This window comes from Sarcophilus harrisii, chromosome 3 (assembly GCF_902635505.1).
Source record: "Sarcophilus harrisii chromosome 3, mSarHar1.11, whole genome shotgun sequence".
Taxonomy (NCBI): Eukaryota; Metazoa; Chordata; class Mammalia; order Dasyuromorphia; family Dasyuridae; genus Sarcophilus; species Sarcophilus harrisii.
Genome location: NC_045428.1, coordinates 9910017 through 9937896, shown reverse-complemented (window position 1 = coordinate 9937896; position 27880 = coordinate 9910017). Strand labels below are relative to the sequence as shown.

Sequence of the window (27880 nt, the reverse complement as noted above, 5' to 3'; positions counted from 1 at the left end):
CTTAACGATAACTTGCCGAGGCTAAGGGGAGACTATGATGCGAGTCAACCGGATGGCACCTCAAGCTTCTTATGTAAAGATAATGCACTTTCGGGTAAGAGTTTAGAATATATTCAATCTGGGAAACAGCACGGCGCTGAAATCTATCGAGTTATAGCCGCGCGATTCTCACGTTCCACAGACCTGCCTCTCACACGAAAGCCGGTCATTTCCTTCTACCCAACCAGGATCCCAAAAGCCTTCCTCGGGTTTCTCTTCTATTGTGACCTCGTTCACCAAAATGGCACTTTAACAACCTCGGCCCCACTCAGCTTCCAGTTCCCTGGGCTTAGTCCATGGGCAAGTGTAAGAGCCAATAATTAAAGCAGATGGACTGACCAGTTTCTCCTTGATATGCAGAATATGTGTCTCACTGAGGCTGTTATGAAAATATATCAATATCCAGACAATAGCCCACTCCCCCGATAGATTTCCTCATAGTGCGTTATCACCTAAGTTGAGGAGACTGAAGAAGGGCTGGGATAGAGTGTAAGCCCCTTGCCCATAGTCAGTCTTAATAAATCTTTGTGGATTGGCTTAAAGATTCAGAAGGAAGAGCAGGGAGTTTAGCAGTGTGTCCAGATCTTCAGACCCTAAACAAGGTAAGAACTAAGAAAATCCTATAAGATTTGGCAACTGATCTCTTAAAATAAGAAAAATAGATGAAGTGTTTTAAAATCTCTTATCTCTGGGGCCTAGCACCTGATAGGGGTGATAACACTTGTTGAAGCGCAGCATCACTAAGTCAGAAGACCAGAAAAGACCTCTACGATCACCAAACTCAGCCTGACTTCAGGGAGAATCTCCTCTTCCTGTCCCCTGCCCCAAATGGTCTTCCGGCTTTTCCTGGCAAACCTCCAGCGAGGGAAGCCCAGCGCCTCCAAGAGCACCCAGCCCACTTTTCAGTATCACTGATGATGCTTTTGCTGATATCAAGCCCAAATTGGAATCTTCACAGCTTCTGCCCAAGGAGTCAAAGTGAAGCAGAAACCAGAAGAGGAGGCTGAAGAGCGCGAGTTGGTGGGAAGGAAGTGGAGGTAGCTAGCTGGGTGAATCTCTGCTTCAGGTTCGATGATGATAAGAAGAAAGGATCTAGGATAGGAGCTGAGAAAGGCGGGGGCGGGGTGAAAGTTGTGGTTTTTTAAATAAGAAAATATTTAATCTGCTTATGGACAGATGGAAAGTGTCTGGTAGTGATAGAGTGACTGATGGAGTATTCCAGAGGAAGCAGGTGAATAGAGAAACAAAAGTCCCTGCAGTAGGGGCTAGCCAAGGAAGAAGAACCGATGATCTCTCCAAAGGAGACACATTTTAAGGAGAAGAAGCAGTTTCACTTGCTCTTTTCAGTAAAGTCAAAGTCAGGAGGTGGGACCGGTGACTTGGGAAGTAGCCATAGTGGGTTTCGGAGCATGGACACAGAGTCAAGCTAAATGGCCTGGGTTTGTGGTTTTCTTCACAAAGAAGAAAGCTTTTGTGGCTTCCTGTGGTAACCCAGAAGGAAGAGAATGTCACTTTCCAATTAGCAAGGCAGGAATCCCTCCCCATTGTCCTAATCCATCCCCTTGTTCTGGCTTCTAAAATTCACTATTCTCCATCACTGACTCCTTTTCCTTCTTGTCCTTCTTCTGTTCTACCCACCCACCCCTCATTAATACCCATCTTGAACCACCTTCACCATCTGCCTTCCCTGCTCTTCTACTGAGCCATGTAGAACTCCTGGAAGACGGCATGAAATAATGCTGACTTGATTCATGAACCATTTCTCTATTAGCTTCACCTTTCGTGCTGCTCAGCAATCCTTCCCCTCCCCTCCGCCTCCATCTTTGTTCCAATGGATATTTAAAACATCTCTCCCCCAGCTCCCAATTCCAACCTAATTTCCTCTCTCAGCAGAGAATGAACATAGAAGATAGATGCAGAAGCATCTTGGGATCAATCTGATAAGCCCTTCCTTAGGACTGTTTTAGTTCTAGAGATGAACTGATTGGTTCTGTGAGTTGGATCCACCCCTTTATGCTCCACTCAAAGTCTTCTTTGCAGATTCAGCCCCTTCTTACCTTTGCACACGCCTCTTCCCTCCCTGGATGGTCTTCTTTCGTACCTGAGATTGGATGTCAGCTCCCACAAAGGATTCCAGCTTGCTCTTTTTTCCCTTCAAGAATTCAATGCCCATTTCTGAAGCATCTGCTCTACCTGCAAGCCATCAGAACCTTCCCAACCCCACAAAACCTTGCCTGTGCACTTCGCACATTATTCCTTCTATTAATTCATTTTCACTCTCATCGCCCCCATTTTATTATAAGCTCCTTAAAGGAAGAGATGACCTTTTCTTTCATTTTTCTGCCTCCAGAATCCCCCCCACCCCTCCGTGCTTTGTTTGTGGAAGACATTTAGTAAACATTTATAGAATGGACTGGGAAGGGATGGCCAATGTCGCAAAGATGCCGAGGTCTAAAATGCTTCCCATGGGGTGTTTGGGGAGCACATTTAAGGAAGAGGAAAGTATCCAGATTGAGGGAATTGCCTATTTCCTGTCATTACATTGGGAGGGATCAATGTGATGGTGGGAACCTTGTCAGAGCTGCTGTCCCCAGCAAGTTTCCAGCTTCAGGTTTCCTCTTTGGAGAGAATTCTTCCGAAGGACTGAGTTGCCATAATAAAAGATTCTTGGGGAAATGGATCAAATCCATTTGCTGTGAGCAGGAGCAGGACCGGGCTGCCTTTGTGGCAGAATGGGCTCCGATCCAAGCTGCCAATCCCTCTCCGTCCCGAGTGAGTTTGACAGGCAGCTGGCCTTTGCGTCCCATTAGCACGAGGCATGTTTGCAGTTTGGTGGGGAGGGATTTTGTCTTCAATTTCCATTAATGTGAATGGAAATTCCCCGCACGCCACAGTGAAAATTTACTCCATAATTATATTTTGCTTGGCAACGAGCGAACCAGGCTAACCCGTGGTGCTTGGGAAGGGGAGTTTAAAAAAAAAAGCAGGAACTAGGAAATGAAGCCCCTTGGGACATGGAGGCCCTTTAAAAAAGGTCTACATGAGATAGTCCCTCTGAGGGGCTCCTTGCCTTCTCCATCAATCCTGCTCCAGATTCATGCCATCGAACTGTTCATGAGCCACCCATCTTCCAAGGCCATTTGTTAGGTGACTGACTGCAAAGTTCAGAGCTGATTCTTTCCAGCTAATCCACTTTCTACCCTTATCACCTCTGTGATGATGAGCAAATGGAGTGGCTGGCAGCCCGGAATAAGCAAGGAAATACACAGGAGAGAAGAGAGAAAATATGCTGATGAAGAAATGCACAAAGGAAACAAGCATTTATTAAGCACCTACTGTATGTCAGATACTGTGCTACACCCTTTACAAATATTATTTCATTTTACCATCCTTACAATAACTTGGAAGGCAGATGCTTTTATTACCCCCCTTTTCTCAGTTGAGAAAACAGGTAATCGGAGATTAAGGGGCTATTTGTGTCTGACCTGTGGCAGAACATTCCAAGCTCATATTGGTCTGATCAGCCACAATCAGACACACCATAACAGACTCTAACATAGGGAGGTCGTTTTGGTCCCCTTCGAGAACAAAGGACAACAACAATGATGGCTAGCCCAGAGCCCCTTGACTAGTAAGTACCTAAAGCTTGATTTGAACTCCTTTTTAGACGATTATGAACTCAGGATAATTAAGGTAAATGTTGTTGCAATGTGGAAAGCTTTCTGCCTTTTGGAAGGACCTTTGGGGAGAACACGGATTTCCAGGATGGACAGGCATGCGTGGGAAGCAGTCGACAGGTCCCGGAGCCACTGGATCATCGGAGTTGCTTTGGATCCCCAAAGAAGAGAATGAACGATCGACTGATGGATCAGAGCTCCAGAGGGAGTCTAGAGGATGGCACCCAAAGCCCAGCCACAAAGAGAGGAAAGCAAGATGGCAGGCCGCAAATGCCTCCTGTCCTTTCCACCAATGCTGAAGATGTTCCAATAATTACGACTTCCCTTCCCCAGATGGGTCATCTTCACTTTACACTGATTTACACTGAAGGGTCAGTTGAAAGCTTCCTGTATGCAAAATTGTGGGAAACCTAGGTTTTAGATGCTGAAAAAGCCCTGGGCTTTGAGACAGTAGAGACCTGGATTCAGATCTCTCTTCTGGCTTAGTACATCACTCTCCCAAAGCTTCAGGTTCTTTATTAAATGAGGATAATAATGCATCCAGCACTGGCCTCATAGGGTTATTGAGGGACTCAAATGGGGCCATTTCTCCGAATTTCTGCACAAGTTTTGAAGTGCTGGAAAGTGTCAGCTGAGCCCTTGGGATGGAACCTGAGCTGCATCAAAGGGAACATAATTTTGGCGTGTGAACCTCAGAAGGTGAGAACTTTTCACCACACCCCGGTATTCCTTGAACATCTCCAAGATCCATAGATTCATCGGTCTTCAAAGAGAGCAGAATAACAGGATCTGGAAGCCCCTCAGGGGCCCTTCCAGTGTCCACCCTTCTCTGAAGTGATGGGGTTGAGAATCTCCTCCACAGCATCATCCACAGTCACCCAGCTTTCACTTGTGGGACTTCTCACCACTGCAAGCCCCTCTTTTGACCTTGGACAGCTCCAGTCGTCAGGACCTTTTTTCCCTTATGTTAAACGGAGCTTCTCTGAAGCCATTGCTTTCTAGTTCTCCCCTCTGGGGCCACGCAGAGGGAGGCTGATTCCCCTTCCACATGTTATTTGAAGATGGATCTCAGTGACCTTTTCCAGGTTATGACATATCCTGTTCCTTGTAGAGTTTCCATCCCCTCACTGTCCTCAGTAGCCCAGTCTGGACATTGATTCTCCGAGTCAGCTCTGATCAGACTGGTTCAGGTGTCCAGGTGAGATAGAATTTCCTGGGAATCAGTAGGAGAAAATAAGCCAGTGGCAGTCATGGCAAAATCATCTACGTTCTAGTTCTACATCTATGTGCCCTTGGAGGTAGCAGTGGGGAGATGTGGAGTCACAGGAGGTGGATTCAAATTTTACCACTTTCTACTCATGTGATCTTGAATAATCACATTTCCTCTCTAGGGCTCAGTTTCCTCACCTATAATTCAATTCAAAGATAAAAACCATCCTGTTCCTGAGCTTTCAGGAGCCCTTCCCAATCTATTTACTTATTATTTACTTATTACTATTACTTGTAGGGAATCTATTTATTTGTGAAGCCCAGAATGAATGCTTGAGCAGGTTCTATTTATATTTTGAAAGATCTTAGTGGGAAATTGTGAAATCATCTGGAATAAGCAGAGTTGCAGGGAGCCCAGGTATCCTTAAGCATGAGATTTTTCCAGATGGAGAGCTCCTGTGCTCCAGACTACCACCTTCTATTTCAGTGGCTTCCCTCCACCTCAGGCTCGTGGTGATGGGACAAAGGACAAAGGGGCTGATCCTCTGTCAGTTCAGTTTCTGGTCATCTGCCATCAAATGGCTTGTTTTTGTTTTTCCTCCTAATTTTCCCACTCCTCCATGTGAGTTTTCATAATTGCTTTCTTGTGTTTGGGGATTTTTAATGTTTATGAACTGTCCAAGGTTTGGGGCTAACATGTCATTAATATAATAGGCATGTGTAGCCTTGACTCGCTCTCTCAGGGTCAAGTAGAGCCCGGATGCCCACTTTCAGGATATGATATAATAAAGATTCTTTTTCTTAGTATAGATGGAACTAAATGGCTTCTGAGGCTCTGGGGTTCTGCCTGTGGAAGCTTGAGAGAGCCTTGAAAACAAATCTTCCTGGGAGCAAAAAATCATCAGCTTTGATCTTTGGATGGATGAACCAAAAGCTTGCTCCAGATCCTTTGAGGAATGGGATAGAGCCCCCCAAATTCAGTCACAGGGAACCCATTTTGACTTCTATATCTTCCAGATCGGGCACAAAGTATCTATCCTAAAATAGATGCTTAATAAATGCTTGTTGAATGAAGGACTTCAGTCCTTCCACAGCGTAAACAGCCTGAAATCCCAGGGAGGAAAGGTCATCGTCAGCCGTGTTCCATGAGCAAGGAAAACTTCCTGGAGGGAAACAGCTGGAATAGTGGGACGAGCCCTTGATTTGGCTTGAGAAGAGCTGGGTGGTCAGTCCTGAGATGGTCACATACATGCTTTGGGCTTCAGTTTTTTCTTCTAGAAAGTGAGTGGGTGGCCTGGCTGAGCTCCAAGGCCTCTCCTCTCTTGTCCAGGAGGGATCCTGGGATCAGAGACTCCAAGGTGGAAGGATCTGGGGGCCACTGAGTCAAAGTCCTACCCCCCCCCATTTTTTCAGATGGAGAAACTGAGGCACAGAGAGATTCAATCCCTTGCCTAGAGATACAAAGCTAACAAATGTCCAAGGTGGGACTGGAACCCAGGCCACTCTGGACTGTTGATCAAGTCTCCTTTTCACCTCCTTAGCTGCACCCCCCCATTTTGGTGGTAGTAGATAGAGATCCAAGCCATCCCTGCATAGACAGGCAGGGACCCAGGCAATCCTGTGTAGACAAAGGAAACAGAGGCAGTCTAGGAGAAGGGAATGTCCTGGGATCTGGAGGAAGCTCCAGACTGCTCGGGGGGCTGACAGTGTGATGATGATGGGCTAATCCACATGGGCTCCTGCAAAGCCCTCTCTCCTCCCCCTCTGGGAGGTCTGGGCAGGGGATGGGGGATTCAGGGGGAGTCTAGCACCAGCCCTGCTGTGTGGTTCTATTTTAGGAGTAATCAAACTGGAGAGGGAGCCCTCCAAATCCTCCCTCCCATCTGACCAGCTGAGTGACTCTGCACAAATGAGGCCGCCTGTGTGACCCTCCAGAGGATGTTGTCTATAAAATACCATGGAAAGGTCAGAACTAGAGCTAGGAGGGAGCCCGAGGCCGTCGGCTTCAGTGAGCTTAGATGACTTTCTCAGAGACTCACAGCTAATGGAGGATTTGAACTCAGGACCCCCGAGACCAGCTCTCTTCACTGAATACCTTTATTATAATTTTATGTATTTATAGAATTATAAATTTATTAATTTTCTGGGTGTGGCTTTCAGGGCCCACGACAATGCTCATGTTGACTGTCCTAGGGAGACGAATGTCTGGGCACCTGAGTGTCCTGTGGTGAGGAACAGAGAGCAGACTTGGGGCTGGGGAGATTTGGGTGGGGGCTTCCTGGAGGAGGAAAGTCCCTCTCCCAGGACAGGCTCTGGACATCGGGGACTTGGGGAGCCGCCCAGGTTCCCACGGCCTCTGTCCCCTTCATCACACAGATCTTGTGGGAAAGAGCAGAATTCTCCCAGTAGAACCAGAGGACCTAGTATAGAGTCTGGGACACAGTAGGTGTTTAAGATAAGGTGCTAACTGGAGTGAATGGCAGGCTCTGCCTTCCTACATCTCTGTATGTCTCCCTTCCCATGTCTGAAGCAAGTCTGGGGTATATCCGAACTAGAGCTCACCTAGTCCAACCCTCTGCCTTTACAGAGAAGGAAACTGAGGCCAGAGGAGGGGCAAGGACCTGCTGCTGCGGGGCAGGCAGGCGGGGGTTAGGCTTGGCTCCCCGGACGGGGCTCCTTGGGGTCCCCGGCTCTCCTTTCCTGGGGGGGGGGGGGACAGCTGTCCACAGAGCCACCTTCTCACAGCCCCCAGCGTGGGCTCTCGCCACTGGACATTTCCCGTCCTTCCCGTCCAAGTCGGAAATACCATAAGAATGGCGTTTCCTTCTCTCCTACCAGCCAAGGACCAAAACAAGCCTCCAGGAAAGGGGCCTCCCCTGGCACCCTGCTCCTTCCCCACGGGACCGGCTTGGGGGAGGCACCTTCCCCTGGGTCTCCCTCCCAGCCCATTGTCCTCTGCCCCAAGGCTCAAACCCTCACTTTTGCTTTTCTGGTCTTGCCATCCATTTTATTTACCAAGCTGCAAAATCGCCCTGTGATTTGCGGGCACAGAAGCCGAGCCAAGGGAATGGTGCCCAATGAACTGACCATCAGCCCAAGATGGTCCAAGAACCACGCCAGCCTCCGATTCTGTTCAAAGGGAGGAAACCAGCGGAGGAACCCCCCCCCAGGGCACCTCCCAGAAGCCTCCGCGGGAGCCAGAGCGCACCTGCGCCGAACCTGCTGCCCTTCGGGCCGGTGCCGCCCCCGAGGCCCCGCTTGTGGCTTCTGCTGCTGGCTCCCGGTCCCGGAGGCTGTGGCTTCCCTCATACCAGACTAGTGAGTGGGGGCTTTGTGTGCCCAGCTGGGAAAGGCTTTTTCTGGGCCTCTGCCTCTTCCCTGGGGCAGGTGACTGCGTTTGTGCCAGTGTCCCTCCGCCCTGGAAGGAGCGCCTCCTCTTTTGCATCTCCACTCCCGTACCCCCTCCTTTGTGAAGCCTTCCCTGATTTCCTCCCCTTCCATTCCATAGGATCCCCAATTAAGAGCAGAAAAAAAAATCAGAGCCTATCTAGTCATCCCCCCCTCAATTTACAGAAGAGGAACCCAAGACCTGATGAGAGAAATTACTTGCCCAAGGTCACCCGAGCCATGTGTGGATGGGATGCAATCTGCACCATTGGAGAGACCCACTTGTGTCCCGCATTTCCTGAAAGCTTGTTTTGATCCTCAGCTGGTATGGAAGAAGGAAATAAACAAAAATCGCCATTCTTTTTATATTTCCGACTTGGACACCACCAGGAAGTCCGGGAAATGTCCGGTGAGAGGTGCAGTGGGGGGCTGTGTCACGGTGGCCGGCGGCCAGATGTGGGGATGACTGCCCCTTGGACGAGAAAAAGAGAGCCAGTGACCCCCAAAAGCCCCCTTCTGGAGTTGGGGAGCCAGGCCTAAGCCCTCCACAGCTGGGTGGTTGCCTCCTTTTCCCTCCCCTGGCCTCAATAGGCTGCTTTCTAGTTCTGATGTTCTCCCAACTTGTTTCAGACACCTGAGGGGAGGCACCCACGGGGTCAGGTCAGAAATGGTGAGTGAACTTTCTCGGGCACCCCCAGCTAGTAGGTATTAAAACAGGATTCAAATTCAGGACTCCCAGTGAGGGGTAGGCTAAATGAGGAAGAAGGATAGGCTATCTCAGGAGGAGGGGTGAGCTATCTCAGGAGGAGGGTTAGGCTATCTCAGGAGGAAGGATGGGCTATCTCAGGAGGAGGGATAGGCTATCTCAGGAGGAAGGATAGGCTATCTCAGGAGGAAGGATAGGCTATCTCAGGAGGAAGGATGGACTATCTCAGGAGGAAGGATGGACTATCTCAGGAGGAAGAATGGCTTATCAGCAGTATAGGCCCTACCTTACTACAAGCCTCAAGAAAAAGTCGAATGACAGCGTGTCTGAGAGGCCCAGGTTGGACCAGAGGGTCTCTGGGCTCTTTTCCAGCATTCGAGTTCTTGATCTCATGACTCCCGAGGTCTCTCCCAGCCCATCGCCCTTTGATCTCTGAGGTCCCCTTCCAGCCCACGGGTCCTGAGTCAGTCAGGCCAGGTTCTCTTGACCCAAAGTCCAGGATCCTGGGAAAGGTCCCTCCAGTTCTTACTTCCCTGCTGATAAGCCAGAGCCCAGCTCCTGCTCCCCGGGCCAAGCTGACTTGCCAACCCTGGTGAGTGGGGAGGGGGCTGGCGCTCAGGGAGCTCGGCAAACACTTACTGCTCACATCCCGGCTTCTCATTAGACTAATGAGCCCCCGACTCCAGGGGCGGCCGCCTTGTGTCCCAGGCTCAGCATGGGGACTGCCCGGCTCTTGGGAGGGGGCCAGACCCACCTCATTAGGAAAAGGAACAGAAGGCGGGGCTTGGCCGGGGAGCCTGGGAGCACCTGCTTGGGCTTTAATGACCTGGCACAGCTCATTAAGCTGGTGATGGGGCTTAGCCAACCACAGGGTGGCCGGGCTGCACTGCCTGGGGCAGGGACCAGAGGGCACGGACGGGGAACCAAGGCTTTGCTGGCAGCTCAGGGTCCTCCTCTCAGAGGGGCCGGGAGGAGCAGGGCAGCCAGGGCCAGGCTGGGCCAGGAGGAGGCCGTGCTGATGGCTCTCCAGCCTGTGCAGTGACCTCCCAGGGGCCTGGGAAGGAAGCCCTTCCGTATGCACACCCCGTGGCACCTCCCGAGACCAGCCTCCACCAGCCCTGGTGCCATGGGTACCCACAGATTGTGCCGTCACAGAGGGTGACGTCTGAGGGCAGGGACTGGGCTTTGCCCCTTTTAGTATATCCAACACAGCGCAGTGCCCGGTATACAGTAAGTGTTTAATAAGCGCTTGCTGACCAACCATGATGGAGAGCGATTTGGAACCGTGCCCAAAGGCATCAAACTGTGCACACCCCTTTGACTCAGCAGTGTTTCTACTGGCCTGAATCCCAGAGAGATCAGAGGAAAAAGGACCCACGTGTGCAAGAATGTCTGTGGGGCCCTTTTGTGGTGGCAGGAAACTGGAAACTGAGGGGACGCCCATCAGTGGGGGAAAGGCTGAATGAGGGATGGTACATGAATGTGATGGAGTATGATTGTTCTGTAAGGAACGACCAGCAGAGTGGTTTAGGAAAGGGCTGGAGGGACCGACAGGAACTGGTGCTGAGCCAAGAGATGGTTGTATGTGTGACGATCAACCGCGGACTTGGCTCTTTTCAGGAATGAGGGGATTCGGGGCAATTCCAATAGACTTGGGAGGGAGAGTCCCACATCCCGAGAAAACTGCGGAGGCTGAATGTGGATCAGAGCCAGGATTTTCACTTTTTGTTGGTGTTTTTTTTTCCTCTCATTTTTCCCCTTTTTGATCCGATTTCTCCTGCAGCATGATGAATTGGGAAATCTGTTTAGAAGAACTGCACATGTTTAAGCTATATTGGGTTGCCTGCTGTCCACGGGAGGGAGCTCGGGGGAAGGAAGGGAGAAACAAAAATTGGAACACGAGGTTTTGCCGGGACGAATGTTGAAAACTACCAGGGCATGTGTTTGGAAAAAGAAATAACTATTAAAGAAACAAAGAGTAGGGGAGGGCTGGCTGTGCTTGTAGGAGCAGGAAACGGCTCAGCAGATAGGGAGAGACTGAAAAGAGAGGAACGGGGGAGGAAAGAAAGAGAGAAAGAGGAGGCTAGTAGGGCAATCTGCTGGAGAAGAAAGGAGGGTCGGGAACCATAGAGGGATTTCTCCCAACAAGGAGAAAGAGCCTGGAGCAGAAGCAGAAGAATGGAGAATGAGAAGGAGCTTGAGGTCCAGAGGGAGTTTGTGGTTAGCAGCCTCCTTCTGGCCTGAGACAGCAAGAGGCACCTGGGGGAGAAGCTTGGGGAAAGACAATGCAGATTTTTTATTAAAGCTTTTTATTTTCAAAACATATGTATAGATAGTTTACAACGTTCACCCTTACAAATTTTGTGTTCTAGTTTTTTTCCCCCTCTCCTAGACAGCAAGTAATCCAGTATAGGTTAAATACACGCACTTCCGTACATGTTTCCACATTTATCGAGCTGCACAAGAAAAACGAGATCCAAAAGGAAAAATAAACGAGAAAACAAAAAGCGCTGATTTCATTTCTCTTCTCAAACAGGTGAACAACAATGGAATCATCTCCTTCCTGAAGGAGGTGTCCCAATTCACTCCCGTAGCCTTCCCCATCTCTAGAGACCGCTGCGTGGTGGCTGCTTTCTGGGCTGATGTGGACAATCGCCGGGCTGGAGAGGTCTATTACCGGGAGAGCAAGGAGCAGCCCACCCTGCAGAGAGCCACAGAGGACATCTGGAGGTACTTCCCGGAGCTCCCCGATTTCCAAGCCCAGTGGGTTTTTGTGGCTACCTGGCACCGGGTCACCTTTTTTGGAGGGAGCTCAGTTTCTCCGGTAAGTTCAGCCATTAAGTCCAAACATGCTTTCTACCCAAATACAATCCCTGAGTGGGGTTCCCCCGCCCCCCGCCCAGAGCTCTCTCTCCCCTTACCTGTTCTCTGCTTGCAAGTTCTACCCTACTTGACACAGCCATGCCCATAACTAATCTGGACCTGTTCCTTTGGGGATTCCCTCTGGCGTAAAGATCTCTCAGTATAATTGTCCTCCCTAGTTCTAGACCACGTAGACAGCCATCTCGGTAATCCAGACTTCTCTCAACACTCACCTTTCTGGATAACTAAGAACTGCCCTTATGAATTAGAATCATTTTCTAAGAAGGCGCACACAGTCCTAGACACCCTCAGCCCATCTGCTCAAATGCTGGTCCCATCCTATGTGATAGAGAAGAGCCCGTCTGTCTCCCGTCTGTCTCGGGTCCTTTAGCTCAGGGGCTCCAAGACACCCCTGGCCAAAGTCCCTCCACTTCTTCGGAGTCCGACTCCTTTCTTCCACCAACCTTAGAAGTGAAGGGGGGTCCTGGGGAGGCTGTCATGTAGGAGAGCAGAGGGAGGCCAACAGAAGGGGATGCTGCCAAGAAATTAATTAGGTCTGGGGGCAGGAACAGCTCCCTGGAGACACTGCCTCAGGGGGAGAAGGTTCTCCTTCACTGGGGGAAGATGAAGAAAGATGAGCCCCCACAGGGGTGCACATGCTGCCTTGTTCAGCCTGGGCGAGGCAGGACGTCTCTAAGGAAGGGTCATAAATGTTATTCAAGATCAGAGGGGAGACCCTTGTTCAGAACCTCAGATTCATGACTTCTAGACACCGTTATTGCTAGCAAATAACACGGCAGGAAGAAGTTTGAGGGTACAAGGAGACTTGCTGCAAGCTGGCAATAACAAGCAGGGACAGTTTGACAGTGAAAAGAGATGGAAAAAAACTATATAAAATAGATCCAAGAACAGTAAGAACTCAGATTGGAGCCACTGAGGTTTGGGGCAAAAGGGCTTATCAACCTTAGTCCCACCCCCAGCTCCAAGAACTTGGCAGGGATTGAGTCTTTCAGGAAAAGCTAAATTAGGTTCAGGATGCTCTGTTTAAGATGGCATGGGGGGCCTGCTCTGTGACACAGGGGGTAGAATGCCAGCCCTGAAGTCAGGAGGACCTGAATTCAAATTCAGGCCCAGATACTTGACAATCACTGTGGGATCCTGGGCAAATCATTTAACCCCAATTAGCTCCTCCCCGCAAAAGACATATGGTGTATGATGTTTTAGAGAGATTTCTATCAAAAATCTTTGAAAGATGTCTTTAGTTATCTAGAACATTCATACATAGAGCACATGATTCCCTAAGGATGTCAAATAAATGAGATATTACTATGATATACTGTAGATTTGGTGCTAAATCTGACATTCCGTGTTCTTTGTCCTAAAGGACCTCCCAGCTCTGACATTCAGCATTCTATATTTGAAGGTCTCTCCTGGTTCTATCCTTCCATGCTCCATATGTTCTAAGGGCCTTCCCAGACCTGATTCAGTGTTCTGTGTCCTGGGCCCCTCCCCTCAGATGTTCTACGTTCTATGTCCCGGGGCCCTCCCAGCTCAGACGTTCCACGTTCTATGATTCTTTCTCCCTAGGTGAACACCTTCCAGATTGTCCTCATCACGGACGGCAACTTGTCTTTTACCATATTCAACTACGAGTCCATTGTGTGGACCACGGGCATGCACGCCAGCAGCGGGGGCGACCTGGCAGGGCTGGGAGGCATTGCCGCACAGGTAGGCTCGGCTGGCACGGGGGGGGGCACCTTCCCAGACACTTCTCCCTGCGGTTGGGGGGGATGGTGGTGGGGGTGTTTCTGGGCTCTCAGAGCACTCCTCCAGAGCATGGGGAGGGTCTGGGTTTTCCCTCCGTCTCCCCTTGGCGCTGAGGGTTTGGCTGGGCTGTGTTCTTTACATTGGCCGGTGCCATCGGGTTCTGTCCTCTTCCGCCTTGCCGCCAGCTTGGCTTCCCCCCGCTCCCCCCAGCCTCAGAATTCAAGAGCAGCCACTTCAGCAACAAGAAATTTGCCCTCTTGTTTTTACTTAATCCCTTTGTTCTTTCCTGCGGAGCCCAGAAGTGCCAGCATTTGCCACCAGCTGCACTGTGGTGGGCACTGTGCCCGGGTCACTCTGAGGGTCCTCAGCGAGCAGGAAATCCCAGATCCCAGGTGTAAAGGGGGAGGTTTCGGACTCTGAAAGGCCCATGCCAGTCCCCATCCACAGTCTGGGCTCTGGGCCCGCCTGGATGCCTGCAGAATGAGACGTAGCTGCAGGTGCCGCTGGAGGGGCCTCCTCTCCCCCTTCCCCAGAGTCAGCTCCAGGGTGGTCACCTCCCTGGGCTTTGGTTCCCTCCTCGGCACAGTGAGGCTCAGGCTGACTGAATCCTGAGGTCCTCTCCATGGTTAGGCCCAGGAACAAGCCAGCTCATCTTCTTGGGTCTGGGCGGCCTTCCTGATCCGTCTTCCCGTGACCTACCAGCTCCCACAGGGAGGGGGGGGTGCCGTTCCAGCTGCGGCACTCAGTCTGAATGAACCACGGCACCGCACAGGACCAGGTCTGTGAGAACTCTAGAGCCTGTAAGAACATGGCCCTAGAGCAGGAGAAGATTGGTCTTTTCCAAAGGGCTCTCACGTCCTCCCCTCTGGACAAGCGGTTCCTTCCCAAGTGGAGAGCAGAGAGAAAGCTGGCAGTGGAACCGGCAGTGCTGGTGTCCATCGCTGTCCGAATGCCGCCGGGTTGGTCGCCAGGGCTATGTAGCAAACTTACGTCAGTCTCCCAAGAAGCACGGAGCCTCACCCCCATGGTGGACTCTCTGAAGGGGGCAGAAGTGTCGGCACTGCCCAGGTCCAGAAAGTGAAATGTGGGCACCGGATGGGGCAGCTGGAGATGTGCCCGATGTTCCGTGCAGGGGATGAGCCCTTTAGGAGGCCCAAAGGCAGGGACTGGGTGACGGCTAAGTGGGCACAGCCTCTCCGAGCTCCGGTTTCCTTGTCTGTAAAATGGGGAGAAGGATAGCTCCCACCTCCAAGGTTCTCGCCTCAGAGGGAAGGCCCGTGGTTAGCGTGTGGCAGGACACAAACCCTGACTTTCTGGCCCCGAGGCCGGCACCTCCCCTCTGCCGGGCGGCTCTTGTCACCACCCTCTGGCCCGGGATCCTGACTCGCTGCCCTTGTGTCCCCAGGCAGGGTTCAATGCTGGTGATGGGAAACGTTACTTCAACATCCCTGGCTCCCGCACCGATGACATCGTCAACGTGGAGATGACGACAAATGTGGGTATCCCCGGGCGATGGGTGTTCAGAATCGATGATGCCCAGGTGCAAGTGGGGGGCTGCAGCAACACAAGTAAGAGGACGGTCACTAGGCGTCTGCCCTTTGGGGCGGGGCGGGGGAGGAGGGCAGCGAGGCGCCGGGTTTTCTTTTTGCCCCCGTTTTGTTCCAGTGCCCATCTTGTCGCTTCCAGGCGGGGGTCCTGTGAGGGGTGGAGCCTCTGGGGCTCAGGAGGGAGTGAGCCCCTTAAAGGCATTATCCCTGGGCCACATCATGTGCCTGATGGAATTATCATGGATGAAGAGAGGGAGAAGGAAGGGAGGGAGGAGGGAGAGAGGGAAGAAGGAAAAGTAGAAGAAAAGAAAGGAAGGAAAAGTAGAAGAGAGGAAAGGAAGAAGGAAGGAAGGAAAAGTAGAAGAGAGGAAAGAAAGAAGGGAGGGAGGAAAAGTAGAAGAGCGGGAAGAAGGAAGGAAGGAAAAGAAAGGGAAAGGGAGGACATGGAAGTGAAGAAGGAAAGAAGGAAGGAAGGAAGAGTAGAAGAGAAGGAAGGAGGAAGGAAGGGTGGAAAATAAAGGGAAAGGATGGAAAAGGAAGAAAGGGAGTGAGAAAAAAGGAAGGAAGAAGGAAGGAAAGGAGGGAGAAAGACATAGAGAGAGGGAGGAAAGAAGGAAAGTAAGGAAATGAGGAAGGAAAGAAAGAAAGAAAAGTAGAAGAGAGGGAAGGAGAATGGAATGGAGGAAAAGAAAGGGAAAGGGAAAAATTGGAGAGAGGAAAAGGAAGGAAGGAAGAAGTAGAAGAGCAAGAAGGAGGAAGTAAGGGAGAAAAGGGAAAAGGAAGGAAGAGAGGGAGCGAGGGAGGGAATGAGGACAAATGGAAGGGAGGGAAGGAAGAAAAAGTAGGGAAAGAGAAGAAAAGGAAGGGAGGGAGAAAGAGAGGGAAGGAGGGAGAGGAACAAAAGGGTCTTGTTGAGAAAAGAGCACTGTTTAGATAAATCAAAATTTGGGGATGAGGAAAAGCCATTAGAAGGGACTGGCAAAAGCTAAACTCTGAAAACCTGGGATCCAGTCCCCATTTGCTCATTATTGGAACAAGATTGCTGAAGTCCCTTGACTTTCAAGGCCAGGAGGCTCTGGGTTCCGATCTTGACTTTGCCACTTATACATGGGCAAGCCTCCCTACCTCTGAGCCTCAGTTTCCTTATGTGCAAAATGAGGGGGTTGGACCAAGTGACCTCTGAGCCCCAGCTTTAAATCTACCATTTTTACAATTGTCTGAGTCTCTGAGTCTCAGAAAATCACAGGGAAGAGGCTGCGCTGGGAGCTCACCCCGGGCCACGGTGGCACACACAAGCCACGTTCACCCTGGGCCAGGGTCTCCCTCCACGGATGTAACAGGGCCGACCCGACAAGGAAGTCTGGGGGGCCGGAGCCGACACTGCGCTCGCACCCACACCCCAAGGGTGTGCCAAGGGGAATCACAAGATGTGTGCGTGGAAGCTGAAAAAGGAGCCAGAGGAAAGCAAACTGGGACGGAGGAAGGCGAGACTCCAGGAGATCCAGGGCCTCTCCTCACTCAGGAGCGGTCAGGGAGGATGGAAGGAGGAGGAGGAAGATCTCAGAACACCAGAGGCCTCCAAGCCAGGCTGCAAGACCCCTGGCCAGGAATGGGGGAGAGGGAGCCTGGTAACAGACAGATCGGCTTGAACAGCCTCAGGCTCCCTCCAGGTCCCTCCGGGTCCACAGTTTGAGGGCAGGCAGAGGAATGGACGGTGAAATAGGAAGAAGAGAAGCGATGGTTGGGGGAAGGTCAGACATTAGGACCCCACCAAGGGGCAGGAAGGTGGAGACAGGACTGACCCTGTCAACTTCAGCAGCAACGATGGCAGGGGAGGAAGCGGCACTGAGAGGAGGAGGAACATGGGGGAGAAAGGGGTGATGGCTCCGCCCCAGCTAAGGAACGCTGGGCTCCAAGCGCCTTCTCTTGTGGCCAAGCCAGGAGTGTCTTCCCTCAAGTGCCTGCTGGGAGCTCCCCCACTCAGCAAAGCCAAAGCAAAGCACGGGAAGGAAGCGGGGTCTGCGGGGGACCCTCTTCTAGAGCAGAGCCGCGTCACCTGCAGAGCCGAGGACTCCTCGTGGCCCTGGGCCGGACGCCTGAGCAGAGCGTTCGCTTCTGGAGGGACAGACGGTCCTCTGACCTGCGTCTTGGGGCTTCTCCAGCCAAGAGCTTCGTTAGCTCAGTTGTGTGGCCATTAGAGCGTGGCCTCCCTGGGCACAGCTGCTGAACCCGGGTCTCGCCTGTACAAGAGTCTGCATATGGAGCGAGTCGGAAGAAAGAGCCAGAACGTGGCCGGGAGAGCTACAGGGCTGGGGACAGGGCTACAGGGAGAGAGGGGGAGGATGGGGGGGGGGGCAGGCACTGAGCTAGTAGGAGACAAGATCTGGGGGAGAGGAGAGGTGAGATGTTGGAATCTTTACAAAGTGTTAAGCCATTGGAGTTGATTTAATCTTAGAGTTATTTTGGGCCAGAACTTGAACTAGGTACTAAGTACAACTGATGGAAACAATGCTTGTGTTCACACCTTTAGAGAGCTCATAAGTATCTAAGAACTCAATGGAGTTCACATGTTTGGGAGATTTCAGAGAGCATGCTGGGAGATATCCCACAATCCCACTCTCAGAGAAGTAGCATATTCCAGTGAGCGACGCAAGAGAGTTCTGGGAAACTTCGACTGGGGTTGGAGACAGAGCACTCTGGGAGATACAGAAGCATACTCGCCTCAGTTGGAGATTGAGAAGCCACGAGTTGGAGTTGAGCTGGAGGCTGAAGAAAGCAGAGGCAGAAGCCAAGGACAAAGCTGCAAGAGCTCAAGTAGAGAGATAGGCCTCAACTAACCGGGCTAATTTGGAAGGAGAAATAAACGTTTGCATTTTTACCAGCTGGCTGAGATTTTGGAATAATTATTTATTTCAACTGAGACTAAGGCTGCCTCCCAGAACACCTCCACAGTGAGACCCATCTGCTGGCCATTCAGAGGATCAAAGGGAGCTGTGGAGAAAAGCTACAAAGAGACAGAGTCAGACCGATGAAAAAGCCCCCAAAGCCATTATTCCCATGCAGAACGGGGCTGCTCGGGGAACACACAGGCCCCTGCCCTGGAGGACTTCAGGAAGGGACGGGAGGACGATTTATCTGGCACGGGTCCAGTGGTTCCATGTCACGTCCTAGAAATACAGACTCCTGCATCTGACACTTACACCCGTCAAAATCTGACTCCAGGCTGCCTGCTCTCCTGGATGATTTTGTGTTTTACACACACACAAACACACATAATCACACACACACTCACTCACACACTCACACACACAAGAAGTGTTGGAAGAGAAGACACAGGAGCACCTCACCTCCGAGTGGGTGGAGGCCGAAGCCCAGCATCTGCAGGGAGAAGTGAGGAAGCCACGGTTAAGAGGGGGGGGGGGTCTTATTAAAAGGAAGAAGGAAGAAAAGAGGGTCCCGGTCTTGGGGCTGAAGACTCAGGAAGAGCAGAAATGTGGGCGCTATACCAGGAGTCCAGAGAAAGAACCCACCAGGACAACAAAGCACGTGATGGAGAAGAAAAGCGCAAGGGCTGAGAGGGAACCTGGGAGAACGGTGTTCCTCGTGATGTGGGACGTGCCCCGTCCTCTTGGGGTGATGGCGGGAAGCAAATTGGGATGTGCATCCCCTGCACGGCGCTCCCATTATGCATATTTTAAAAATCCAACAGGTAGTGACCCCTGCCCCCCAGCTCGACCCTCAGCTAAGAGACCCCGGGGCCCCCGGATGCCCCCATTCATCCCAGAGGTCGCTGTCCCTAACAGTCCGACTGGCCCTGAGCAGGGCGCCGCTCTCCTCCCTCTGACTTTCACTCTAGGCTGGTGAGATCTCTGCCGGGAACCGACTATGAAGGGTCACTCACCTCCCAGATCTCTGTCCTGCACAAAGCCCAGAACCGTGCTGGGCGTGGTTCCTCCAGAATGCGGATGGAAAGTCTCCGAGACACTGCGCTAGGGGCTTCTCTCATGTCCCCCATTAGTTATTACTCTTGGGCCGTCCCACCAGCACTCTCACATCTACCAAACCGCCCGGGGATCCACCAGGAAAGGGCCATTGACTGTCCAGGCCTTTGCACAAATGTTCATGTTCTGTGCCTACGGCATCACTCTGTCAGCCGTCTAATAAAGGGACACGGGCTCCTCTGGCATGGCCTGCCCCTGACAGCCCTCTGCTCAGTGGCCCCTTCTAGGCCGGACTGGAGTCAGTCTCACCAGGCTGGAGCTGGACGCTCTCGCCTCTCTCTGTGTCTCTCTATCTCTCTATGTCTTTCTCTGTCTCTCTCTGGGTATCTTTCTGTCTCTCTGCCTCTGCTTCTCATTTCTGACTGAGGCCCTTCAGCTTTGGAATCCCCTCCCACTGTCCATGAGAGTGAGGAGACCCTCTGCGAGCTCAGCAGCGGCTGCGCCACGCCATCCGGGGCTGCCCCCAGGACATCGAGCCCCTCTCTCACCAGTCCCCCGGGCTTCCTCTACGAACCCATTACTAACAGTCACTACAATGGCCGGAGCTTACGCGGCACTTCAGCGCCCCATGTGATCCTCCCCCCATCTTGTGGGCTACCTTCTGTCGTTGCTGACAAAGGAGCTGAGGCTCGGAGGCATTAAGGTCACCCAGCTGTTCAGTGCATGGGACAAGACTGGAACGCGGCACTTTCCAGAATGCCCCCGACGGGGATCCTGAATCACCTTTTTTTCTCACCTAGTGGAAAAAAGGGAGAAAAAGAAGCCTCCTCCTCCTCAATCACCCCAAGCAAGTCCCAGCCTGAGCATCCGTCGCCCGCCTGGGCTCGCCCCCCGGCACAGGCTTGTGCCACATTTTTAGGTTCCTTCACGCTTGCCTGGTCTGGCTGATGTCTTGTCCTCAAGTCAGGGAGCAGCCCCCGCGCTGCCTCAGCAGAGCTCTGCTCTCAAGGGCCTCCCAGCCCCACGGCCCCGTGACCTCTCTGGCCTGGATGTCCTGTGTATTCTTCCTCTGAGCTCCGGAAAGCCGGAGGTCCACGTCCCGGGGCCGGCCTTCCTCGGTGACTTGCCCCTTGTCGGACACAGAAGCTCCGTGGCTGAGCAGCGGCGGCAGGCTCTCCTTCCTTGCTCAGGGGCCAAGGACCAGACAATCCTCAGTGAAGATAAAAGCTGCTCTTTGTACCGTCTCGCTTCTGGTGCCGATGATCACAGGGCTTAGAACTTGGGGTTCTGGAGTCCGATGGAATATCACAAACCGGATTTATAAAGTCGTCACACAGAGGCCGTGTCATCCTGCATCCCACTCTTGGGAGAAGCGGACGTCCCTGGCACGGGCGCAAATCGCAGCAGCAGTTCGGTCCTCGGCCCCCTGAGGATCCTTCCGGTTGCCGTGGAACGGCCAGTCCTGTGCTGGGGTTGGAATGGCGTTCAGGACCATTCTCTGATGTCAGAAGAGTGGATTCTCTGCCATCCAGTCACTGGGAAATTTTCCAGCACAAAAGGGATCGTGTCTTCTAATAGCCAAGACCTCTGAGACTGCCAGAGAGCGTGTACAAGCCTCTGTTTTATTCAGAGCTGGACTGATTTCCCCTGGGCCTAGGACGGAGCATTCAGTCAAGAGTTATTTTTCAACAAATGAGATAATGTACATAAAGTCCTTGCAAATCTGAAAGCACTAAATGAGTATGAGTTATTATCATTATTACATTAGAGACAGCTGGCAATTTCAGTCACTCAATTAGAATTTATAAAGTTCCTACTATGTGTCAGGCAGCAGGCTCTAAGACATGCTGGTGGACGAGAATTTATAAAGTTCCTACTGTCAGGCAGCATATTCTAAGATATGGGGGTGGATGAGAATTTATAAAGTTCCTACTATGTGTCAGGCAGCATGCTCTAGGATATGGGGTGGATGAGAATTTATAAAGTTCATAGTGTGTATCAGGCAGCATGTTCTAAGATATGGGGGTGGAGGAGAATTTATAAAGTTCCTACTATGTGTCAGGCAGCATGCTCTAGGATATGCTGGTGGATGAAGAGTTGGCTTGCAGTCAGGAAAACTCCCTCAGACCCAAGGCACAGCTCATAGGGGTTCCAATGGGGAATCTTTTTTTAATTATATTTTTTAATGAGGATTTAAGTACTGGACTTGTGGCCCAGGGCAAACCACTTAAGCTCACAGGGTTCTAGTCAATTTTCTGAAACCGGGAGGTACTGAAAAGGTGCATTGGGAAGGGCTTTCCCTTATTTGCAATTCTACTCACCAATGAAATCAGTCCAGTCCCTCACCCTTTTATTTTAATCAATTTATGAGCAAATCCCAGAATAAAGGGAAACTCCTTTCTAGTGCGAGCACCCTGCCCGAATGTTAGAAGAAAAAGTCCTGATTGTGCCTTCTTAGAGTGAAAAGCTTTTCTGTTTTATGTCGGCAGCTTCTGTGTGTCTGACCCTCCGTCCTTGTCTGAACGGAGGCAAGTGTATTGACGACTGTATCACTGGGAACCCCTCCTATACCTGCTCCTGCCTTGCAGGCTTCACGGGGAAAAAATGCCACCTGGGTAAGTGTCTGTCCGGAAGGACTGCGCCCCGCGCCGGTGCCTCGGGGTTGTGATGCCGGTTCTCCGTCGGCATAGGGAATGCCCATGGAAAGGATGCTCCCCTGCTCATGTGGAGGAAATCAAGGCTTTGAGAAAACCGACCCTAATTCAGCCGTTCTCCAAGTTCTGGCTTGGGCAGATGTGGTCTTCTTAAAGCAAGGTCTCATGGTCTGTCTTTCAGATGTGAATGAATGTGCCTCCCACCCATGTCAGAACGGAGGGACCTGCACGCACGGTGTAAACACGTTCAGCTGTCAGTGCCCCCCGGGCTTCAAAGGGCCCACCTGTGGGACAGGTAAGACACAGCATCCGAAAGAAAGTCCATCCATATCCCCGGCCCTTCAGATTTCAAACACACCCCCCTTTTTGGTTTCCCGGCATTATTGTGAGGCTCAAATGCAGGTAAAACACTCTACAAACTTTCAAGTGTCATAGAAATGGCAGCTCAGATGTTTTCCTCAGAGAATAATAATGCTAGTAATAAAAATAATGACAACAGCCAACCTTTATAGCATACTTAGAAGTTTGCAAAACTCTAGAAATATTATCTCATAGATAATCGATGTCTGATTGCTTACTATTTGGGGAGAGGGAGGGATAGAATTTGAAACTCTAAATTGTTTTAAATGTTTAAAATTGCATTTTTAAATTTAATTTAAATTTAAAGTTTTTTAAATTTAATTTAAATTTAAAGTTTTTTAAATTTAATTTAAATTTAAAGTTTTTTAAATTTAATTTAAATTTAAAGTTTTTTTAATTTAATTTAATTTTTAATTTAAATCTAATTAGTAAATTGATTTAAAATTAAATTTAAAATGTTTAAAAAATTTTAACATGTATTTAGGAGGGAAAATAAAATATAGAATTTTTAAAAATATATATCATTTACACCTCACAGGAGCAGGCACTATTATTACTGCTATTTTATAGATGAGACAGACTGACGTTAACTGAACGGTGCAGGATTTGGATTCATCTTCTTGACTCCAAGCCTATCACTGTCTCTACAGAGCCTGAAGTCCCACCCTCATCCCTTCTTCTCTCTTCATGATTTCCTTCTTGTAGATGACCCCAGATATGACCCCAACGCTGCCCTCGTGCCCAAATTCCAGTTCTACTAGAGACCTTTGCATTTAATCTTGTGTCTCCCTTGTTCAGTACAATCCCCTTGTGACGCTAAGGCCTGCCAGAATGGCGGAGAGTGCCGGGCTGCAAACGGGACAGCGGTGTGCGTGTGCCAGCCAGGATACACGGGAGAGAGCTGCGAAATCGGTAAGAAGCCAGCTGGCCGCACTGTGGAGAGGGCTGGGCTTGAAAGCAGAAGATCCGGAGTCAAATCCAGTGTGTGGCCCTGGGCCCGTCACTCACTCTGAGTTTCAGTTTTTTCACCTGAAAAGTGAGGTGACGCCACCTGCCCTACTGGCCACCAGCCTAATTCCCTTACGTGTCTTGATTCGTCCCCACAGATATAAATGAGTGTGACTCCGACCCGTGCCTGAATGGAGGCAAATGTGTCGACCTGGTGGCTAACTACACCTGCCTGTGCTCGGAGCCCTTCACTGGGCCTCGCTGCGAGTTAGGTAAGGGGTCTCCTTGCGTGTGGGACTGGCCAGTCCTGGGCACGCTGCCCAGGTCACTTCCAATCTTCCCCTCACAAGTCATCTTGGTAGTTCTTCTTTCTTCTTACTTTCTGCCACCCAAGCCGGGCCTGCCTCCGGTGTCCGTAAGCTCTGCAGACACTGCCTGGCTCTGCTAAGGTTCTCTCCTTCCCATTCTTCCTAGACCAGTCATCCTGTGAAGCCCGGAGCTGCAGGGACAGGCAGACCTGCAACTACATCCGCCCTGGGCGCTACATCTGCACGTGTTCTCCTGGCTACTATGGCAGCAACTGTCAGTATGGTAAGCGGCTGGGGATGGGCCGCCACCCGGCCCCGTGGGTGGGTCGGAAGACCGAGCATGAGGGCTTGATTTTGCCTGCTCATTGGCTTTCCGAGGAGAGAGAATAGCACAAGGGTGTCTACGATGGCCTTGGGTACACATCTTGGAGACCCAAGAAGTCAGCCACATAGTGTGGCGGAAAGAAGGAGAATCCTCCTTGGTCACTGGCCACTGACCACAAGGAAATCAGGAAAATATCGGTGACTACCGACCATATCATGCGTGTTATCCCAACTCAATGAAATCTTTATGAAAATGATTTACACATACAAAAAAGGAACCTCGAGAGCATATTGCAAACAATATTCCAGCTGAATGAAAGGACAAGGGAGTCCTCTTTCTATGTTTATTGTTTAAAACAAAAGGAAAGCATTCAACTCAGTAGCAGAAGCATTTCTTGAAAAACCCACTCCTGCCAAGTTCTTTTCTAGATAAAAGACGTGACATATTTAGCAAGGCCCAATGGGGAGCTGGTTTGACCATCTGACATGGTGGCTGTCCAGCCCAGAGCCAACATGAATTCCCTATGGCTGGACAGGATGATCCTGGCTGCATATGACCTTGTTCTAGGTCCCACAGCAAGGCAGGGTCCTAACTGACAGCTAGAATCACTTAAGGTGTTCAGTTCTAGTCAACCTTCAGCAGCGTCGAGGCTCTTTCTGCTCCCCCTTGGACATTCCCACTGGCCTTCATACTTGTGATCACTCCCCCCAACTCCATGGCCGGAACACCCTCCCTCCTGCCCTCCAGCTCCGGCTCCTCCGGCACAAATTTCAGCCTCTTCAGGAGGTGACCCCCTATGACACCGCATGTAGCATCAGAACGTGAGTTCCTGAAGAGCAGCGACCAGGTTCTGTTCCCAGCATAGAAATAAAGGATAGTTGACTGACTGACCAAAAGCCGTTCCTTCCAGAGTATCTCTGGAGTCCCTCATGAGGTCTCTTACGAGCTGAGTGTCAGTAACACCTCACAAAGCAGCTCCGCCTCGTGAAACGGCCAAGCGCTCTCACTAACTATTCTGGTCTCCACCAAGATCGCAGCTAAGAGACTTCGGCCGGGAAGGCAACTCGTCTGGTGAGGGCCTGGAAAGCGGGCCCGGCAGCACCTTTGTCCCGGTTAAGAGAGAAGAGCAAGGGAGAGCTGAGGTGTCCGGGACACCAGCACGGCTGAGCTCGTCTGGATGGGGACACTTATCGAAGGGAGATTAAGTGAAGAGACCATCTCAAGTCAATGGCCTTCCTTCCTTTCCTGCAGTATCACTGATAATGCAGCCTTGGTCAGTGCACATGGGAGTTATTTTTAAACCATAACAGAGCATCTCCATGGGAACCACATGCCGAGAACCGTCCCTGACCTTGGGCTGTTGCTCCGGAGAGCCCAACATGGGCTGGGAGCCGTCTCCTCAGCAGTGAGGGGCTTCCCCCTGCCCGTCCCCCAGCCTCCAAACAGTAGCAGCCCACGCAGCCGTAGTTCAAGGGATGGGGAGTGAGAAGGCAAACTTTCCACCGAGCCCAGCTCCTCTGGAACCTGGAAGATCTTCCTGGGGCCAGCCTGGGGATGAGCCTCTCGAGCTGAGCTTCAGCATCCTCAGCCATTCAGACCTGAGCGTCCCCCCCAGCTGGTGGCTTCCCAGCCAACAAAAAGGATTCAGAGGCTGAGCTTATGGAGCCCCCTGCAGGTTGCAAAGTTCTTCCCTCATGTCCTGGGCCGGGGGCCAGGAAGCATCGGAGGAGAAAGCCCAGTGCTTGGTGTCTGCAGTCCTGTGGGGAGAAAGAGGAAGAGTCGTCCCCAGAATTCTCAGTGGCTCAAAGACCACGCGCTCGCCGCTGTGACGAGCCCCCGCCCCGTGCCCCAGCACGAACAAATGACTTGCTTTTATCAGATGGGGACCATAAGGCACCAAGAATGGACGGAGTTTTGTGATCACTCCATAGCAGGAAAGCAGAGACTAGACCCAAGCTGGGTGTGTTGTTCATCAGTCAGCGTCCATAAGAAAGTTCGTGGTTGGATAAATGAGAAGTGGCAAGGCGGGCACAGGAGGCCTCGACCGTGTGTGCCAGGGCACCCGCCCTGGAGTTTGGCCCCACTCACAGGCAGCTGCAGAACTTATAGACACCTGGAGCACAGACAAATCCTGTGCTTGCTGTCCTGGTTAGGTCAGCTTCACCTCACTAAAAACCAGATGGCTTGAACCTGAGTCTTGCTGCATGGTTAGGAGAAGTGACAAGGGGAGCACAGGGTACAGGGGGCCTTGACCGTGTGTGCCAGGGCACCCGCCCTGGAGTTTGGCCCCACTCACAGGCAGCTGCAGAACTTATAGACAGCTGGAGCACAGACAGATCCTATGCTTGCTGTCCTGGTTAGGTCAGCTTCACCTCACTAAAAACCAGATGGCTTGAACTTGAGTCTTGATACATGGGTAAGAGAGGGATCAGCATGGCACTGGCAACACTGGCCTTGGCCTCCGTCAAATCCCGGATCTGCTTTTTCATCTCTGTGTGATGTCAGTCCCTTCCTCCGGCCCTCAGTCTCTTCTTCTGTCAAGTGAAGAAGCCGGATGAGGTGATTCTAAGGTCTCTCTCTCTCCTAGGCTTATTTAGGAAATTAAGTGAACAAAGTGTGAGACTTAGTCAGAAAGGCCCAAGTTCAAATTCTATCTCAGATACTTACTATCTATGCATTCCTGGACAAGGCAATAAGCCTTTTCTGCCTTTGTTTCCTCGTGTGTAGAATAGGGATAATACTTGACTAGTATCTACTTCAAAAGTTGTCATGAGGACCACGTGTGATGACATGTTTTAAGTATTTTACAAAATTTAAAGCATTAATATAAATGTTAGCGGTCGTTATTACTCCCTCTCTACTCTCCATTCTAGTGAAATGAGCCTACTGGCCCTCCTGCGTCTATACCTTAGCATAGGTGATCTCCCAGGTTGGGAAGACCATCCCCTCATTGCCTCTTGCCCTTTGGCCCAGTAGCCGTCTTCTACAGAAGGCCTTTTCTGAACCTTCCAGAGGACGGACGCTCTCTCAGACCGAGACGGTTGCAACTTTCTCCATGCCCCTTTGCCATGCAAAGTTCTCCATGTCCCTAAAGTCTTACTCGGTGCCTTGAATATAGTAGGTGTTTAACAAATGGTTGCTGCGCTAAACTCCCTTCAAACCCAAATTCTTCAACTTCAAGCCTTATAGAAGCTAAATATTTAACTGCTGTTAGATCCCCCCAAAAAAGGTGTGATTTAAACACAGACAAGATTTCTTCAAGGTTTACTCTGCACAAAATGTGATCCTGACTATTCAAGGACCACACAGTCTAATTAGGGAGATAAAATCAAAAAATTCCCGCCGCTTCTTCATGAGTCCTTTCTCCTTCTTCCTGTGCTTCACTGGGATGTTTTCTTGCAGGGGGACCCAGAATCCCAAGCGCCTGTCTCTCTAACCCATGCCAGAATGAGGGCACCTGCCTGGAGACGGACCAGGGCTACATCTGCGAATGTCCTGATGGATACACGGGCCACAACTGTGCAGAAAGTAAGGATGGCATTGGTTCCCATTAGAGCCCTCGGAACCTTCATCTTCAAGTGGGGGGCAGTCGGGCAGTTGGAAAAACAGCTCAAGTGGCTCGGTCCCTGGTGAGGCAGAGCCCCAAGCCTGACTGCTTCATCGGTCACCTCAGCAATGCTTCATCGAGGAAGGGTCAATGGTGGGAGGGGTGTGTGTGTGTGTGTGTGTGTCACTTGGGCTGTGATCAAGGCGACATCAGGGCATCTCTTTACCTTTCTCTCCCCTCCTGTCCACATGCAAGAGGAAGGAGGCGAAGTCCTTCAGGGAGGAACTTGGCGTTCCCCCGGCCGGGCACCCAGGAGAGGCTGCAACTATTGTTTAGACCTGGAAAAAAAAAAAAAGAACCTTGGTTTTTCTCACTCTCCTGCTGCCTATAGATAGAGTTTAAAACCAGGGAGTCCCCAGGTTTCTGGGCTGTGTTACAACAAGGAAGGAGGACAAGTCAGAGAGGTTTTCCTCCCTGGAGTAAAGCAACATGATTCAGGGGGCAGGGGGTCTGAGTACACAGGCAGTTTGTGAGCCCACGGGCCCTGTGCTGGATGAGTTCCTGGGGGAAGTTTTATGAAAAATCTGGCTTGTAAGCTGCCTG

General features: G+C 51.1%; 1 protein-coding gene across 1 annotated transcript in view; it reads left to right on the top strand.

Moving 5' to 3' along the window:
- Positions 1-27880, top strand: part of SNED1 (sushi, nidogen and EGF like domains 1) — a 67738-nt gene that overhangs the window by 15826 nt on the left and 24032 nt on the right. The window contains exons 2-10 of the mRNA XM_031957480.1: positions 11555-11842; positions 13468-13608; positions 15053-15215; positions 21625-21750; positions 21971-22084; positions 22948-23061; positions 23256-23369; positions 23572-23688; positions 27133-27258. Coding sequence (XP_031813340.1) covers positions 11555-11842; positions 13468-13608; positions 15053-15215; positions 21625-21750; positions 21971-22084; positions 22948-23061; positions 23256-23369; positions 23572-23688; positions 27133-27258 — 1303 coding nt within the window. The remainder of the gene's footprint in view (positions 1-11554; positions 11843-13467; positions 13609-15052; positions 15216-21624; positions 21751-21970; positions 22085-22947; positions 23062-23255; positions 23370-23571; positions 23689-27132; positions 27259-27880) is intronic.